The 16,956-nt window shown below is 41.6% G+C and overlaps 1 protein-coding gene and 1 non-coding gene across 7 annotated transcripts in view; both read right to left on the reverse strand.

Moving 5' to 3' along the window:
* The window catches only part of LPP (LIM domain containing preferred translocation partner in lipoma), a 666,907-nt gene that overhangs the window by 115,712 nt on the left and 534,239 nt on the right, over window positions 1-16,956 (reverse strand). For all 6 annotated transcript variants that reach the window (XM_064582229.1, XM_064582145.1, XM_064582041.1 and 3 more), the window contains one exon: window positions 5,827-5,996. In XM_064582229.1, coding sequence (XP_064438299.1) covers window positions 5,827-5,996 — 170 coding nt within the window. The remainder of the gene's footprint in view (window positions 1-5,826; window positions 5,997-16,956) is intronic.
* LOC123840211 (small nucleolar RNA SNORA63) lies at window positions 8,642-8,772 on the reverse strand. Its single transcript, XR_006789944.1, has one exon. It is a non-coding gene; the product is annotated as a small nucleolar RNA SNORA63 (small nucleolar RNA).

The following is a 16,956-nucleotide window of genomic DNA, read 5'->3' on the forward strand; positions in this document are numbered from 1 at the left end:
ATAAAACTCAGCTTCTTATTCCTGGAAAGGAAGGTAATAATAATCATCCTATTTTCTAGGATCATTAGAGGATGACATAAGTTAAAAGAAAAGTGCTCTATAAAATTGAAAGCACTAAACAAATGTTATTATTATGATTATTTTTAACCATAAAAAGAAGGGTTTCCCCTTAAAACCTGAGGCATTTCAGGGAGAGCCACAAGTAAATGCTTAAGAAAAGACAGAGGGCTTGTGTTTTATTGCCAATAGAAGTTGAGCATTTCAGATTCTGGAATGCTGGAAGGCATGATGTATGTGGTCATCAATTCAAATGTTGGAAATGGAAGGCTCTAATCACAGAGGGCTGTCAGTATCTTCGTATCTTTGGGAAGTTGAATATTAGTTTCAGGGTGGTGATATGGACCTAGCAATCAAGTACAAGTTAGAAGATCTGTCCCTACCCTTGGTTTGTCTTTCGCTTTGAAAATATCAAAGCCGCCATCAAGTAGGACCAATAACCCCTCCACTCCTCTGCCCCGCACCAGTCTATTTCACAAGGTTCTAATAGGAATGGTAACATGCAATGAGAGGTGCTCAGGAGCACTGTCAAATGTAAGTGGGGTGCAGAGAGAGAGACCGATCAGTAGTAGTCAGCATGGTGAAATCGCTCTAGAGGATACCTGCAGATGTCCCTCTTTCTTGAAGCATTTTCTCCTTTCTGGGAGAATGCTTGAAGGATAATGATGTAACATCAAGAAGAAAGTATGTGTGCAGGTGCACTTGGTGTGAGGGGGAAAGAGAGACAGATGCTCTTTGGAGGTGAGGGAGCAGGGGTGGGGGCAATGAGAAAAGAGAAGGGGAGTTCACGTGGCTTTTTCAGCTTTTGTCGAAACTCTGAGCTCCTTTCCCAACACCCACATAAAGCACTGGCCATAACTGCTTTTAAAACACTATTTGGAGGAACTGAGCATATAAAAGGACAACTTCCCTACAGAGGTAGGAGACTATGGCCATTGAGTGACTAAGGGAGCAAAAGGCTGTGAGCGTGTCGGCCACTAATGGTTCAAGCTCAGGAACCTTGCAGTGTTTAGTCTCCTGTGGAGCTGGCCTCCGATTTCCTGAGGGCTTTTAATCACTTGGATTTTAACTCTAATAAAAACGTCTGTACCAACTTCCACTGCTGGACAGTTGGAAGTTGGATTTGATCCACTCTGAGTAAGAGCCCTGGTTTAGGGGAAGATCCTTGGCTGCCATTTCGTAAACAGACTTTTGCTGAGAATCTAGGATGTGCTACGTCTCAGGCCCAGACGCCCTGGCAATGCTAAGGGCACAGCAGTTCTTTTGTTAATCTACACTTGTGGCTAAACCTGTCTCAATCAGGACAGAACACATAAGTGGGAGGCACGGCTGCTGCCTCTTCTTCTCATGTATGTCCTCATAGTCCTTCTATGACGTCCATTTATTTCAGTATTTCCATAGCAACTGTAGCTATGAAATTACCCCCAAACGTAGAGGATTTCTAAATTGTATCAGATTATGCTAAGGCAAAAAGCAACGATAATAATGTTTTTAATGGATTAAGCCCTTCTGTTAGTAAACAATTTTTGTAATGTATAAAATATCACAATTGTTCATTCCCTGTCTTTGAAGACAGGGAAGAAGTTAATATCTCCCTTTCATAAATGAGGATACCGGTCCTCGGAAATTAAATGGCTTACCCAAGGTCACACCAGGAGAGCAAGGTCTAGAAGCAATATATTCTATTTATATCACCTTACTTCTCAAGGAAGCTTAGTGCTTGTAATTTTAATATGTTCATTTATACAAATCCATAAAAATAATCAAAACTAAGCTTTTAAGAGATCACCAAAGTTGAAAAGCATCTTACTCGTTTTGTTAATAACTATACAAACTTAAATTAAAATAATTATTACAGGGGTGCCTGGGTGGTTTGGTCAGTTGGGTGTCCAACTCTCAATTTCAGCTTGTCATAGTCTCAGGATCGTGGGATGGAGCTCTGCATCAGGCTCCATGCTCAGCGCAGAGTCTGCTTGTCCCTCTCCCTCTGTTCCTCCCCCCACTCAAGTGTGCTCTCTTTCTCTCTCTCAAATAAAGTAAGTAAAATCTTTAAAAAAATAAAATAACTGTTACATAAGGCACTTACTAAATTGGTTCAAAGTAAATATAAATAAACTTCTTCAATAGTGGATAGGTTATAGTTTAACATATGGTTAAACTATGATGGCTCTGTGAATTTGAAAAATCTTTCTAAAGAAATCGAGCAAAAGTTCTCCAAATTGCTGCAAAGTAAACTTGGTAATATAAATCAAAGAATTTATGCTAAGGAAAAAAATTCAAAGTAAAAGAATATAAAACTTTTACTCAGCTATTTATAGGCATGTTATTTACAATACTGAAAGAATGGAAAACACCCAATACCTTTCTAGTGGCAAATAGCTTTAAAATGTAGTATGCAAACATAATGCAAAACTAAACAGAAAAAAACCTAAAAAAGAGCAGTTATTAACAGTGGAAAGCTATATACATATTTATATTAAGTCAACCAATAGAAAACACAAAAGAAAGCATATATGAAATGATTAAAGAGAATTATAGTGCCTTACAGAACCAAACTGGTTTAATTACAGTTATGTATGTGCAAGGATTAAGGATTCAGGAGACAATAGGAAAATTTGAATAATCACTGAAACAAAGATGAAGACGTAATTGGTGTATTTTTCCCTCCAAATTATGTAAATGGTCAATTTAAATATGATCTAAGTTGATCAATAATTAATTTAGGCAAGAAGAAATTAAATTTATATTAGGTGAGTCTCCTTCCTAAAGTCGGAGCATCGGACATGGGTGGTCTTTACACAGAAATATCATGAATATTCTGATTCTATTACCAAAAAAAAAAGCTCACTGACTGAGCTGCAGGGCCTGGGTATTCTCCACACTTTGTTTACACAGGATGTCTCTTGGACATCAGTTTCCACCAATGGAACCTGAGGCAGTTTGACTGGATGGCATCACAGGTATTTCTGTTCGAAGGGCTTTGGTTCCAAGAGACAGACATACAGCCCTAGGATCCTCCTTACCACACACTCTATCTTCAAAACCAACTTGTTTCATTTTAGTCTCCGGGCTTCCCCGATCCCACCCCCAAAGAAAACTTTACATTTCTGGTGTGGCAGCTTGTTGGACTTAACGAAAAGTCCCAAAGAAATTAAAATACTAACATATCCATCTGAGAGCTTGAGGGCTGTGCTGAACTCTCAAATCAATACTGAACAAGGGTCTCTGAATACAGCTTAACTGGATTCTGATAAGAATTAAATTACACTTTAGAGTTGCCATGGATAGAACTCATAAAGAAAAATCTTGATTAAAGTTTCTTCGGAGGGAGAGATGTCAAAAAGGATGGTAGGAATTTCCATTGTTTGAATTCACCCAGCTCTTCCGAGGATGTGATTAAATATTTCTCAGATACTCTTCCTTGTCATAAGCACAGTCTAAGCAATAGGGCAACCAAAGCTGAAGGAACTACAACTCAAGAATCACTGAGCTCCTATACCTGGCCTGGAGATCAAAACCTGAGCCCACACACTGTAGAAACCTGTGAGTTAGCCAGATGGCACTTTTTTTCAGTCTTATTACACACCCAGAAGGGCAAGAAAAGCATTTAAAAATGGGACAGGGGTATGCCTGAGAGGTTAAAACAATTCCCTAAAGCTCAAGGAGTCTCACGGCACATGTAAGGTCCTCACGTTCAGAAGTACTAAATATGCCAGAAACCTTACCAAAATTCATCTCAGAATAACACGCATTCCATTACCATTCCTTGGGCAGGCCAAATGTGCTTTACAGGAATGCCTCATTTCATCTTCACAAGCCTTTGAGGAAAATCCTGCAATCACCCCCATTATATATATGGGGGTACTGAGGCTTGGAAAGAGCTTTCTCAAGGAGACAAAGCCTTATAAGTCATGAAATCAAATTCAAACCATGTTCTTCACACCATGTTACACTGTTTCCCAATATTGCTCATATGATCCTTAGCCCCAAGGGATACAAGAAAAAATGAAGGAGACTGCCACCAGAGCACCATTAAAGTAGGAAATAATCAACAGTGCAGTCCAAAAAAGGATGAAAAACAGACACAGAGCTACACAAAACACAGCAGTGTGTGGTCACTTCGTATAAGGACAAAGGGCCACAGGTGCTTCCAGAGGCTCTGTGGACATCGTTGTCACAGAGCTCACTGCAGTAAGTAATTTCATGTGCTGGCCCTAAGCCATTGTCCATGCGGTCTGTTTACAAAGGCAGGGGATTTTGTAATGTTTTTCTTTTCAGTAAAGATTTCAAAGGGCTACATCTGAAATATTCTTATTTCCTAAGGAGGTAAGCTTCTGTTCAGTAGACTTTCCCTCATATATGTAACTGCCCCCTTTCAGATCAATAGGACATTACAGTGTTTCTGTTTATGTACTAGACAAACTAAAAATGTGTGCCGTCAGCAGAGACTATGGGACCAGGGGTGTGAAGGAGTGAATATAGCCCTGGTTATGACATCAACGATGGGACAGAAGAGGCCATTTTCCTCCTGTCCTTGTTTCTGTATTCTCACTTCTAAAAAGAGGAGTTGGTTTCCAGCTCCAGCATTGTGTGGCACTCTAGTACAATGCGATATGTATTTAAGTTAAGTTGCCTTCGGGGAGGAAAATGAACTAAAACTGAACCTAAGAGATGCAAAACAATATTGAATCCTGCAATATCTTAATCTTGAAGAACTTTCAGATCTGTGCTGTGGACTCCAGGGCTGCAATGAGTTAGAGCGGGCAGGTCATGGGAAGATACTGACAAGGCCAGAAACTTCTGCAGTGAACTTGAACCTTGAGGTTCTGCAAAGCTATGTGTAACTCCTGAGACCTTGCACCCAAAGCTTCCTTTATGTTAAAAGGCCTGGGCACTGAGGCTAAACCATGCCTCCTTTGTGGGTTTGCAAAAATGCACCAATTTTTCCACTAACAAGTGTTAAATAGATTAAAATCATGCAGAAAGACAGCAAGGAAAATTTTTTTTTTTTTTAAGTTTAAAAACAGTTTATCAAATTGCTCTATCAGAAGATAGCTTAATGTGTAGATTTAAGTAGCCTGGTAAGAAATGAAGATAGCATATTTTTAAGCCACCCGGCTATGTTATTAAAATATAGTTGTTGTATTCTTAAAAAAAAAAAAAAAAAAACTCAATTGTTAGCTCAGTCAGCATTTCTATTCATTTTCCTTTAAGGGAAATTTATTTCCCTGTATCATAAAGGGTCTATCTGTTTGCATCATTGAAAACCTGCTGGGTACTGTAGGTAGGCAATCTTTTGGGTAGATAAGAGGCCATTCAAAGGGCCCAGGAATTTGAAAGAGCACTGGGGAGTCCAGAGGCCCTGCAGGGTTTCTTTACAAATACTGGCGAATTCAAATGCAGGGTGGGACCTAATAACAAGAGGTACAACTATGCCACTTGGGAAACCTTCTGCTGTGCAGGGGGCTGTGTGTAAGCTTGTACATACACGCTTGAAAGGCCCGAGGGGATGATCTTCCCTGCAGGCCACTAACTGATAATGAGCAGATCCTCCTAACATGCCTTTCTGACCTCATACGTACAGGGGACAATTGGAAAAAATTAAGATATGTCAATCTATACACACACACACACACACACATTGGAATCTGGGGAGAAATAGAGATCGGCTGGCTACATTCTATTTGGAGTGACTGGCATTCTGCCAGAGAAGACATCTTTACAAAGCATGGGGGGGGGGGGAAGTGGCAGAGCAGAATGTGAACTTACAATGTAGCAGGGCTCACAGTAAGCTTTCTTCTCTACTGCATAGAAGGGCTGTCCCCGGAGCTTGTTGTTGCAGATGATGCAGGTAAAACAGTCCACGTGGAAGACCTGATCCATGGCAGTGCATCCTGTCCCTTCCCCAACGACATTCTCCCCACAGCGAGCACAGCGGCCTGAAAGACAAAAGGGATTGACTCCTAAGAACACACCAAGGAACGCTTTCAGTCCTCCTAGGACGGAAGCCAAGGTGGAGGAGACAGCCGACTCATAATGGCAACAGCAGTAGCAAGACTGACACCACCACCACCGCCGTCCCAGGAGCAAGATTACCGGAATAGCCACCCCGGGCCCGAGTACGGCCGCCATGATGGGGACTTTCCATGAGGCATTTGAGGAGTTGACCCTCACAGCTCAAGGACCTACAGAACGGGACAGAGTAGAACTCAGGTCTCCTGAGGTCGAGGCCAGGGCTGTGCCTCTAATCTCCCACCAAGTGTAAGAGGAACATGACTCAGCAAGGGAGCCGTGGAAGGCACGTCCAGGAAAGTCTTTCTGCTTGGAGAGTCTACGTGTCCAGTTAGACTGTGAGGGAACTGGGTAAAAAGTCAAACTCCAACTCCTCTCAGAAAAGCCCAGGTTGTAAAATCTCTGCATCCAGCCCTCAGTGATAGATCAAAAGGGAGTCCCTTTTATTTCCCGACAGTTCCGACTGCTAGAAAGTTCTGTCTCATATTGAGCCAGACTGCTTCCTCAAGCTAACTGCTACCCAGTTCTTCCAGTTCTGTCTTCTAGGGCCTCGTGAAACACGTCTCATCTCTTACACCTGACATCCTTTAAGTTATTACAATTTACACAGTATTGCCTTCAAGTCTGGTCCTAGTTTGAACATCCCTGAAACCTGCAACAGTTCCACCGACTTTAGGGTTTCGAGTCCCGATGGTCCTGGTTGTCACCGTCCAGCCCAGTGTTCTGTAAACTTTCAGCATTCTTAAACTCATTTATGAGGCATCTGGACCACATATGGACATCCGATTTGGGTTTCAAAAAATTCATTGTTTTAAATAGGAACAAGAAAACAACTGAAGACAAATATTTATGTCAGGTGAGGCATTGCGCTGGCTGCAGTCTGTATCTCTATCTGGTTCTGTCATGGGAATCTTGAGCCAGAGGTCAGATCTACATCCAGTTTTCCTTCTTATTCTTTATTTCCATAAGTAGAAAGCCTTAACAAATAATTACAGGTCACTGGAAATGTCAACAAGAATCTGGGGGCTTTAACACATAAGTTGTAGCAAACCTAGTGCTTCCCCCATGCCAGGCATTTTCAAGGTGCTTTTAGACATGTTAACTCATTTCATATTTACAGCCACCTATGTCACAGGTCTGCTATTGTCCGTATTTTACAGATGAGGAAACTGAGTCACAAAAATGGTTAATGAAACTCAAAATTAAGTAGTCTAGCTTCAGTGTCCATGGTTTTAAGCACTATGCTGTCTGGCCTCTGCTTCATTCTGTGCATCGGGATTGAACACAGAGCTGACATTATGGGGAGATTTCTCACTGGAGACTGCTTTCAGCACTCCATCACGTTGGACTGACAATCATTTCACACCTACAAAGAGGAGGGCTAAATGTTTCAACTTGGGAGAAAAGAGGCAAACATATTTCTGATCCTCTCTGGTTGCACTGGCACTGGAAAATATTTCTATATGCTGTGTTGCAGGACTTGAACGTATTTTTAAAATATAACCCAAACTACAGATCATTTTCCCCCTAAGGAATAAGAAATATCAGTACTGGAAAAAGAGTTAAACTCTTGGAAACTGAGCTGCCTCCACTGTAGGTGATATTCTAAAGTTCTGATATCATATTCTTGATATTTGATAAAAACTTTTGTAATAAACTTTGTGGCTTGTTTTACAAACTTCTTCCCAAGAGTTAACTTGTACCTGTTTTTTTTTTTTTTTTTTAAGATTTTATTTATTTATTTGACAGAGAGCACAAGCAGGGGGAGTGGCAGGCAGAGGCAGAGGGAGAAGCAGGCTCCCCACAAAGCAGGGGGGAGCCCGATGTGGGACTCGATCCCAGGACCCTGGAATCATGACCTTAGCCAAAAGCAGTCACTTAACCAACTGAGCCACCCAGGCGCCTAACTTGTACCTGTTTTTATCATGAGATGTATAACTTTAGAAAGGTGCCTTTGAAATTGTGGACTTTAATTGCCTTTAGTAACAAAATTAGGTTATTGCATATGGCACTTGTTTTGCGATTATTCAGGAAAAAAAACCAAAACCAACAGCTTAACTGGTTTACTAAAAAGTTCACTGTGCTATGTTTGAACTTGATGCTACACTCCTCCAAGTTTCATGTCACTATTTGTCACTTTATCACAGAAAACACCCTGCAATTATAGGCAAATGGATCACCAATTCATAAGGTCTTATTTTTTTAAAGAGTCATCATCATACTCAGTATTCAAACTTTTCTTTTACAACTGTTTGTGCACACTTGTCACATTTGTCTTAGAATTTACAGATTCACTTCCAATATTCATATTGGAATCCTCTTTCACCAAAATTTACATTTTTTTAAAATTTTTTTTAAAAGACTTTATTTATTTATCTGACAGAGAGGGACACAGCGAGAGAGGGAACTCAAGCAGAGGGAGTGGGAGAGGGAGAAGCAGGCTTCCCACTGAGCAGGGAGCCCGATGTGGGGCTCGATCCCAGGACCCCGGGATCATGACCTGAGCTGAAGGCAGACGTTTAACGACTGAGCCACCCAGGCGCCCCTCAAGTCAGTGTTTTACTTGGTAAACATGTCTGAGACCATGCATCCCTGGCTGCTAAGCACCAGGGCGGGCAGGGCTAGAAAGGTAACAGCTTTATTTTGAGCAGGGGGCAAAGACAAGGCAGCACTTTACAGCTACATTGTAACTAGATCCTGCATCCAAAATTTACATTTTTAATATTAATCCAAAGTGGTATTTATGGTATTATCTTTATTACTATTTTTCCTGCTGTCACTGAATCATATTGCAATCACTGATCTGTTTTGGTGAACTAAAGGATAATGCAATACAATAGTAATAAGGAAAAATACAGGTTTAGGAGCAGCAGAAAAAATACTAATGACATGAAAATACTCTGAGCTGAATGGCACTGTTGGTGAACATTGGTCAAACAACACCAATCAACAGAGGTTTGTGACATATGTGCAAATTTTAAGAATGTGATGGACATTGAGGGCACGTGATGTGATGAGCACTGGGTGTTATACTGAACTGATGAATCACTGAACATTATATGTACTATACCTTGGCTAATTGAATTTAAATAAAAAAAGAATGTGATGATTATTAAGAGCATATTGGATTCCTGGGGCGCCTGGGTGGCTCAGTTGTTTAAGCATCTGACTCTTGGTTTCAGGTCAGGTCACGATCTCATGAGTCATGAGATCAAGACCTGTGTTGGTCTCTGTGCTGAGCGGGGAGTCCCCTCAAAGATTCTCTCCTCTGACCCTCCCCCTGCTTTCTCTCTAAGATAAATAAATAAATCTTTTAAAAAAAGAGCATACTGGATCCCTGTGAAAACTCTAATTTTACATTTCAAATCTGTTAAATTCAGGTCAACAGAATTATTTTTATTTATTACTCTTTCCCATTCTAGACCTTAAACTGGGCTCCTTGAGAGTCCACCAGGGACTACTAGTGATGTGTGGACCACACCTTGGGGGAAAAAAATTCTGGCTAAATGTTACAGTCTACTGGTCATGGTGGTCTATAAGACAGCTGGAGGTAGCAAATCTGACCCAGACCATGGCTGGCCCGAAGTAGAGTCTCTAGAAGCCAAGATCTTGAGTCTACATAGTTTATGGCGAGTTTGCTAGCTATCCCTGAGGATATGGGAGAGAATTCCAGTCACTGACCAGAGAGAAAGATAAGGGCAGAAAAGACAAGTTTTTAAATTTTCATTCTGTTCAACAAACGTTCCCCAGGTATCTACTCTTTGCCAGTACTATATTCTGCTTCTGTGTGATATACAGAAATGGATTAGATGATGTCAGTGCCTTTTACAATCATTATAAGACTCTATACAGTCTACAATCACATGGGGAAAGGTGTCAAGTGCCACAGGGGAAGGTGCTATGGAGATGTGGGAGGGAAATCACGTGTGAGAGGGGCTCAGAAAGGTCTTGTGGAGAAAGGCATTTGAGCCCAACTCAAGGATGGAACTGGGACAGGTGGAGATGGGAAAGAGAAAAACATTCTGGTTTTTCCAAAGGGAATGAGTGGCTGGGCTTGACTAGATCCCAAACCTCTGCAGTAACTTGGTTCTGGCACAACAAGGACTTGTCTTCTCAGCTATGAAAGCAGATGGGCTGTATTCATAAGGAACAATCTTCTCCTTTATAATTTGGAGAATATTCTTCCAGAGTGGGTCAGGCTAATATGCTGGACCCAGACATGACCAGCTCTGCTGCCTCCCGTATTTTTCCTATTCTTGGGAGAAATCGGGGACACAGGCTCGAGGGCAGTCAGTCTGGCACCTTTAAAATCACAAGCACAGAAAAAGAGCGAAGAACAAAAAATAAAAATAGCCCTACACATCAGCAGGACAGAAAAGGTGCCCGAATGTTCCCTTTTCACATTAACGAAATTTACAAACTATGCCTTTTAGGGAAGCATTCACAATGGAAAGTAAGTTACTCAAGCATAGTACATCCTTGCCCCTAGAGGGGCTTACACCACACTTCATTAAAAGCAGACCACAATCTTAATGCCCATCTTTTGGACAAGTATCTCAGCACTTTCAAATGAGAAAAACCAGGGGAATGGTACCAGACTTGAAGGCATCAGAGCATGAAGGAAACAGAGCTGATTAGGGGCCGGTGGGAAGCTCAAGTTCAGACCCAGGCCTGGAATGAGGAGCTGGCTGGCAAAGCTTAGCACAGTGATTTTAAAAAATCCAATGACAAAGGATCAGACAGTCTGAGGAGAATTTTGATAGTGAATTAAGATGCCTGAATTTAAAAAAAAAGAACTTATTTCTAAAGCTTGCTTATATATTATTGCTTGCTATGTACACTGATCCATATTTTCTCTGGAACCAGTTATGGGTTCTTCTCACCCCTTTCCCCATGGACCCTGTCCCAACTGTAGCAACCTCTTGAGTGAGCCTCTCTGAAAGGCTTCTTTCCACCACATGCCTACTACCCAAATCGAGATCCATTATCTTTCATGGGCCATTGCAATGGCTTCCTGATTGCTCCAGTATCTGATTTACTTCCTCTTATAAATGGAAAAACTCTATGGAAGTCTTAGTCCTGAGCTACATCTGGAAGGTTATGCAGAATTGGAACAAGTCATTCCTAGGAAGGGCATGAGTGGAGGGTGATATTACAGGCAAATAACAGGTAGAGCAAGGGACGTAGAGTAGTAGGAAATGTGTTTTCATATTTATTGCTTCCCGTTTTCTCTTTTGGTAATGTGAATATATTTCCTTTATAATGTGAAAATAGAATTTTTTAATTAAAAAGTTTTTTATGTATATGAACCTTGCACCATTAGTATAATAGGCCACAGGCCCTCTTTAGCAAACACTGCTTGTTTCTGAGGTAGGATCAAAAATGTCCATAGCCATTTTAAAAGTTGGTGATACTCCCAAACTCGCGCATTAATCAGCATCAAAAGTAAAATAGAATATGTATGCGTATGCAGACATCAAGCCAGGTCACATTTGTCTTCATGTCTTCCTTGCTATCTGACTTATAATAGAAATTTTAGGCACAAGCAAAAGTCATATTCTATTTTTAAATATCACAATGAATTGAAACCCTATATGCCGATTGTATGATGGATCAGCTTTCTCATTATGCACCATCTGCAAAATATTCTGAACAGAGTCCTGTTTGAAAAGTTTAATCAATAAGGTTATATCAGGGTAATGAAATCATGGCAAAGTATTCCTAGAAGCAAAGATTGCTCCAATTTATCCTACATATGGCCACTGGAATTATCTTCCGAAAGCAGAGCCTCCATTAAGCTGATTCAGAAATTACCTTCCACTGAAGGTACAAGTTTGCATTCTTTTTATGACAGGTGCATATGACATTCACTGAAGGTTCTGGAATGATGGCATTTCCTAATCACCAAAGCTTTTATTTTATAGAATCCTGTATCATTAATGCATGTAATAAAAGACACCCTGTTTTTTAAACTACTTAAGTCCTAGGACAGTGATTTTCTTTTCTTTTTTTTTTTTAAGATTTTATTTATTTATTTGACAGAGAGAGACACAGCGAGAGAGGGAACACAGCAGGGGGAGTGGGAGAGGGAGAAGCAGGCTTCCCACGGAGCAGGGAGCCTGATGCGGGGCTCGATCCCAGGACCCTGGGATCAGGGCCGGAGTCGAAGGCAGACGCTTAACGACTGAGCCACCCAGGTGCCCCTAGGACATGATTTTCAACCTTACCAATATAATGGATAATCTGGGGAACGTAAAAACCCAACACTGATTTCTGGGTTCCAGCTCCAGAGATTCGGATTTCATTGGTCCGAGGTGCGATGTTCTCGAACTGGAATTTTAAAAGCTCTCTTGGTGATTCTCATGTTCAGCCAAGTTGAGCCACTGTTCCAAGGAACCCCTATTTCTGTACTGCTCATTAGGATAACAGCTGACAAGCATTGCCCAAATAGGTTTGTTTTATCCGCATTTAAAACAGTTCAGGGACAGACTGGTAACAGTAAGTTGGCGGGAAAAAAAAAAAATTCTACTTTTCACCAACGAGTTATCACCCTAATGCTGCATCTTTAAGTCTTAGTGTGAAGAGTTTTCAATGGCTTTCTACTCATTGACAACATACAAGAACAGAATCAGCTAAATTTTCTCAAATTTCGCCAGCACTGCATAAGAAGCTCACTTATATTAATTAGAAGCACTCCTACAGCAGCCTTCTTTTGTGTTGTAAATGAATGGATCATATAGCACTGCCATGTGGCCTTCAACAATACAGAATCTAACGAGAATGTCAATGATGGCCATGTGAGGTGTGATAGTACGTATTACGTCGTACATCAAATTCAGTTTTTTCCTACTTTCTTGAACTCTGCCTTTAACTAACATGGCAATATTGAGTCTCCTACGGCAAATGCTATTTAGCTGTGAATAATGGAATCCTTATCATATCTTAGAAGCTGGACTGTAGGACGCACCCAGTTTTGTCGCCCTGCTCATGTATACACAATGATACTATAGTAGTTCATTATGGTATTGTTGCGGTGGTCCTTGCTGAGATGCTTGCAGATTCCGTGGGGACTTGGGTGGGAGGGACGAGGCAGCACAAGGCAGTGCCCCGCCTCTCTCTTCGCTGCACACACATGCTTGTGCTCTCTTGCACGTGCATGTTGCACAGACACGGCAGGCAAAGGGGTGACAGCTGCTAAAGCACGATGACCAGTGGCAGACGGAGGAAGTCTTCAGAGAAATTAAAAGTAAGAAATTAAGTTAGAGTAACAAAACAAAACAAAACAAAAAAACACCCCAAACTGTCAGAGAGAACAGTATAGGAGTGGGTGGATAAAGGCCCGGGCCACAAACCTGATAAGATGGAGGGAAGGCTGAATCCTACTGATGAAAGGAAGTCATTATGAAGCCTAGCCATGAGGTGATTCATTTATAGATACATATTTGCTTAGGCTGGACCTTCAGGGAAGGAGGTGGATTGGAGGGGGAGTCCCATGCGGGGTTGCAAAAGCAAGCATGTTCCACTGACTTAATTACACTGCATTGTGAAGAAACACAGAAAATTACTGTGTTTTTTTTCTCTATGCCAAGCACTGCCCTAAGCACTCCACATACATTCTTTCATAGTGCTATAATGCTTATCTATTTTTATTTGATAGGTAAGATGTCTGAGGTTAAGTCACTTGGCCAAGGTATTGGGGGCAGAAGAGCCCACGCTCCTAACCAAGGCTGAGGATGTCAGAGTTATGATTGAATAATAAACTGTACGCACAGAAAAACACATCCTGATTAAGAAGATGGGCTTTAGAAGTCTGACCTGGTTCCAATCTCAGCCCTACCTCCTTCTGCCTCTGAGATCTTCACACCCAGGGAAAGAAGAGCCAATAGATAGCATTGCTTCTCTGACCCCCAAATCTCGGGAGCTCTCAGTAAACATCAGAATCTGCAACAGGTAGGGAGATCAGTATAGGTCGGGGGGGGGGGTCCTTCAGAGAAGATTTTAAAGTATTGAAACTCAAACTCTGCCTTCCTACTAGGAAAGCTTTTTTAAAACAAAACAAAACAAAACACTGATAGCCATGCTTCGCTTCCAGAGATTCTGACTTATCTGGTCTGGGAGGGGGCCCTGACATAACAATGCTCACGTGCAGTGGGTTCGAGAACCATTGCTCTAAAAGGAACTGCATGTTTATGTGCTCCACAATACAGTCTGTCCTAGAGAATTCTTACAAAGCAATGACGGTTAGGAACCAAAGCCCTGGCCCTACAGAGCTACCTCCTAGTAAGCTGCACTTAGTTGCATTGACAAAGGCAGTGAATTGGATACCACCCACCCTGGTCCCAACCTCTGCCAAACTAAGTAACATATACATGCACAGTGTATGTCAGGACAATCGCTTTCTGGCAACTTCCATTCTAAGGTAAAGCAGCTCAAATAAAAGCAAAAATCAGATAACAACAAAAGCAAAACAAAAAACAACACTGCTTTGCAGTTTTGAATGTAATACATGGCACCTGTTAACGAGTTATATATAAAGGTGTAAAGGAAATCAGCTAGAACTGCAAGTCTTGCCTTTGTTACTCACTAGCTATGGGAACCTGGACAAATTTCCTAAATTTCCAGAGCCCGAGGCACGTGTTTTCAAAATAAGCAATAAGTAGACCCCTCCTCAAGGATCAGGTGGTCTCAGCTGGGTCATCTGTCCAGCCATTCTGTCAGCCCCTCAACAAATACACTTAGGAATTTTCTATTCTGTGCTAAGTACTGCACACAGAGGTAATCTTTTCTCAGCCTTTGTAAAAAGGGGACAGTGATGACTGCCTTCACTGCTTGGCCACGAAATTCCACAGTAACCACAAAGGAGCTTGTGCAGGCCCTGATTCTTACTCTGTCCAGCTATAGGAGGTATAGCTCAATTTCAAATGGAGAGATCACTGCAACCAAAAGCAGGGAGATACACATCCTGGACCCACCTGTAAACAGGACAGTCGATATGGGGATAATAGAGACAGTTTCTTTCATCTGTGAGGCAGTTATGGAAGATTTATATTCATCAAACCGTCCCTTAGAGAATTTAGTGCTCAAAATTCAACCCCAATCCTGCAGGAACTTGTGGGCCCCAGAGGGAAGATAATAGTCAATATTTATTCAGCAGTTAGTATTTGCCAAGCATCATTTTAAGTATTTATTTTTATTTTTTAAAGATTTTATTTATTTATTTGACAGAGAGACACAGCGAGAGAGGGACCACAAGAAGGGGGAGTGGGAGAGGGAGAAGCAGGCTTCCCGCTGAGCAGGGAGCCCGATGCGGGGCTCGATCCCAGGACCCCGGGATCATGACCTGAGCCGAAGGCAGATGCTTAACGACTGAGCCACCCAGGTGCCCCCGTTTTAAGTATTTAAATATATTATCTCAGGTAATTCTTCCACTGACCTGCTGGTGTAGGTCCAATCATCATCTCCATCATAGCAGCAGAAATGGTAGCCTAAGGATGGTAAGTCACTTGCCCACGGCCACGGAGTTAAATACCGAAGCTGGACCAGGGACCCAGCAGTCTGGCTTTGCAGCCCCATTCACCTGTCCTCTAAGCTGGCTTAGTGCTGTAGAACTCCAAAATTCCTACAAACATCCCGCCTGGCAGGAAGCTTGCATAAACCTCACAACATCCCTGACAGGAATATCAGCGTCTGTTTTGACTAAAGCCAAGATTTCTCTTCAATTTAATTTTTACACACGGACACTTTCATACTCCCCCTCTGAATTCTTAATATATTTTCCTATAGTTAAAATTCACTTTGTGATTGATTTGTTAACAGAAAAAAAGAATCAATATTTACTAGTACAGTTACAACTGCTATGGCACTGATTATTTTTGATTTATGATTGGAATCTGCTCTGTGGTATCTCTCATGGGAATTTATATTTCCCTCAAGCTCCATCCCAAGCTGAAAATACTTTAATTTGTTTAGTTTCTGTGGCGGGTAATCTCCAAATGTACTGTGGTTATTTAAGAGCAAACCTAACCCTGAGGTAACCCGAGAGGGTGTTTCTAAAACTATAGTATTTCAATGCCCAACAATAGCCATGAGCATCTTACAATGTTACCAAGCACTCCTTATATTTATATAGTACTTTATAATATTAAATGTGCCTTCTCAATGATGCTACCACAAAGAGCAAAATGAAAGTTATGATTAACATTACTTTTAAATTTCTGATATATCAAGATCCAGAGTAATCCTAAAGGTTCACATAAAACTTCACCTCTTTCATGTGTTTTGAACCTTACCTCACAATAATTAAATGCTAGATAAGGCAATTATCTAGCAGATGAGTTAACTTAGGAATCATCTTGTGTGTGACTTGACAGGTAGAAAGCAGAGCTGGAATTTAGGCTTGGTTCCTCTGGCCCCAAGTCTAGCGGTCAAAGACTTAAATACTTAAATACTTAAAACGGGGGCGCCTGGGTGGCTCATTCGTTAAGCATCTGCCTTCGGCTCAGGTCATGATCCCAGGGTCAAAGACCTGGACCACAGTACCTGCACACACGGTGCTGAACCCAGAGGTGGGGGATGTTCTCATCTGACACTACACCCCAGCTTTGGTTTTTCTACTCAGTGCTGAAATGACCCTAATACACTATTAAGAGGATTTAAAAGTCTAAGAACGAAAGAACATGTGGAAAATTTAGAAAACATCTGGTCCAACCTCATTTACAGATGCAAAAACAAAGGCTCAGGGAGAGGCTGTGCCTTGACAGAAGAGATGAGACCTGGATGCAGTCCTGCAGGCCCTCGGCAGAGTGGTCTTCTAGCTCCCCGGTGTGCCCTCTCAAATATTAGTTTCTGCCCACTAGTAGGCGCTGTTGCCTGAGCATGAGGAATTCC

This window comes from Mirounga angustirostris, unplaced genomic scaffold (assembly GCF_029215605.1).
Source record: "Mirounga angustirostris isolate CCGP_5_RB_7025 unplaced genomic scaffold, mMirAng1.0.hap1 SCAF_1, whole genome shotgun sequence".
In the NCBI taxonomy this organism is placed as follows: Eukaryota; Metazoa; Chordata; class Mammalia; order Carnivora; family Phocidae; genus Mirounga; species Mirounga angustirostris.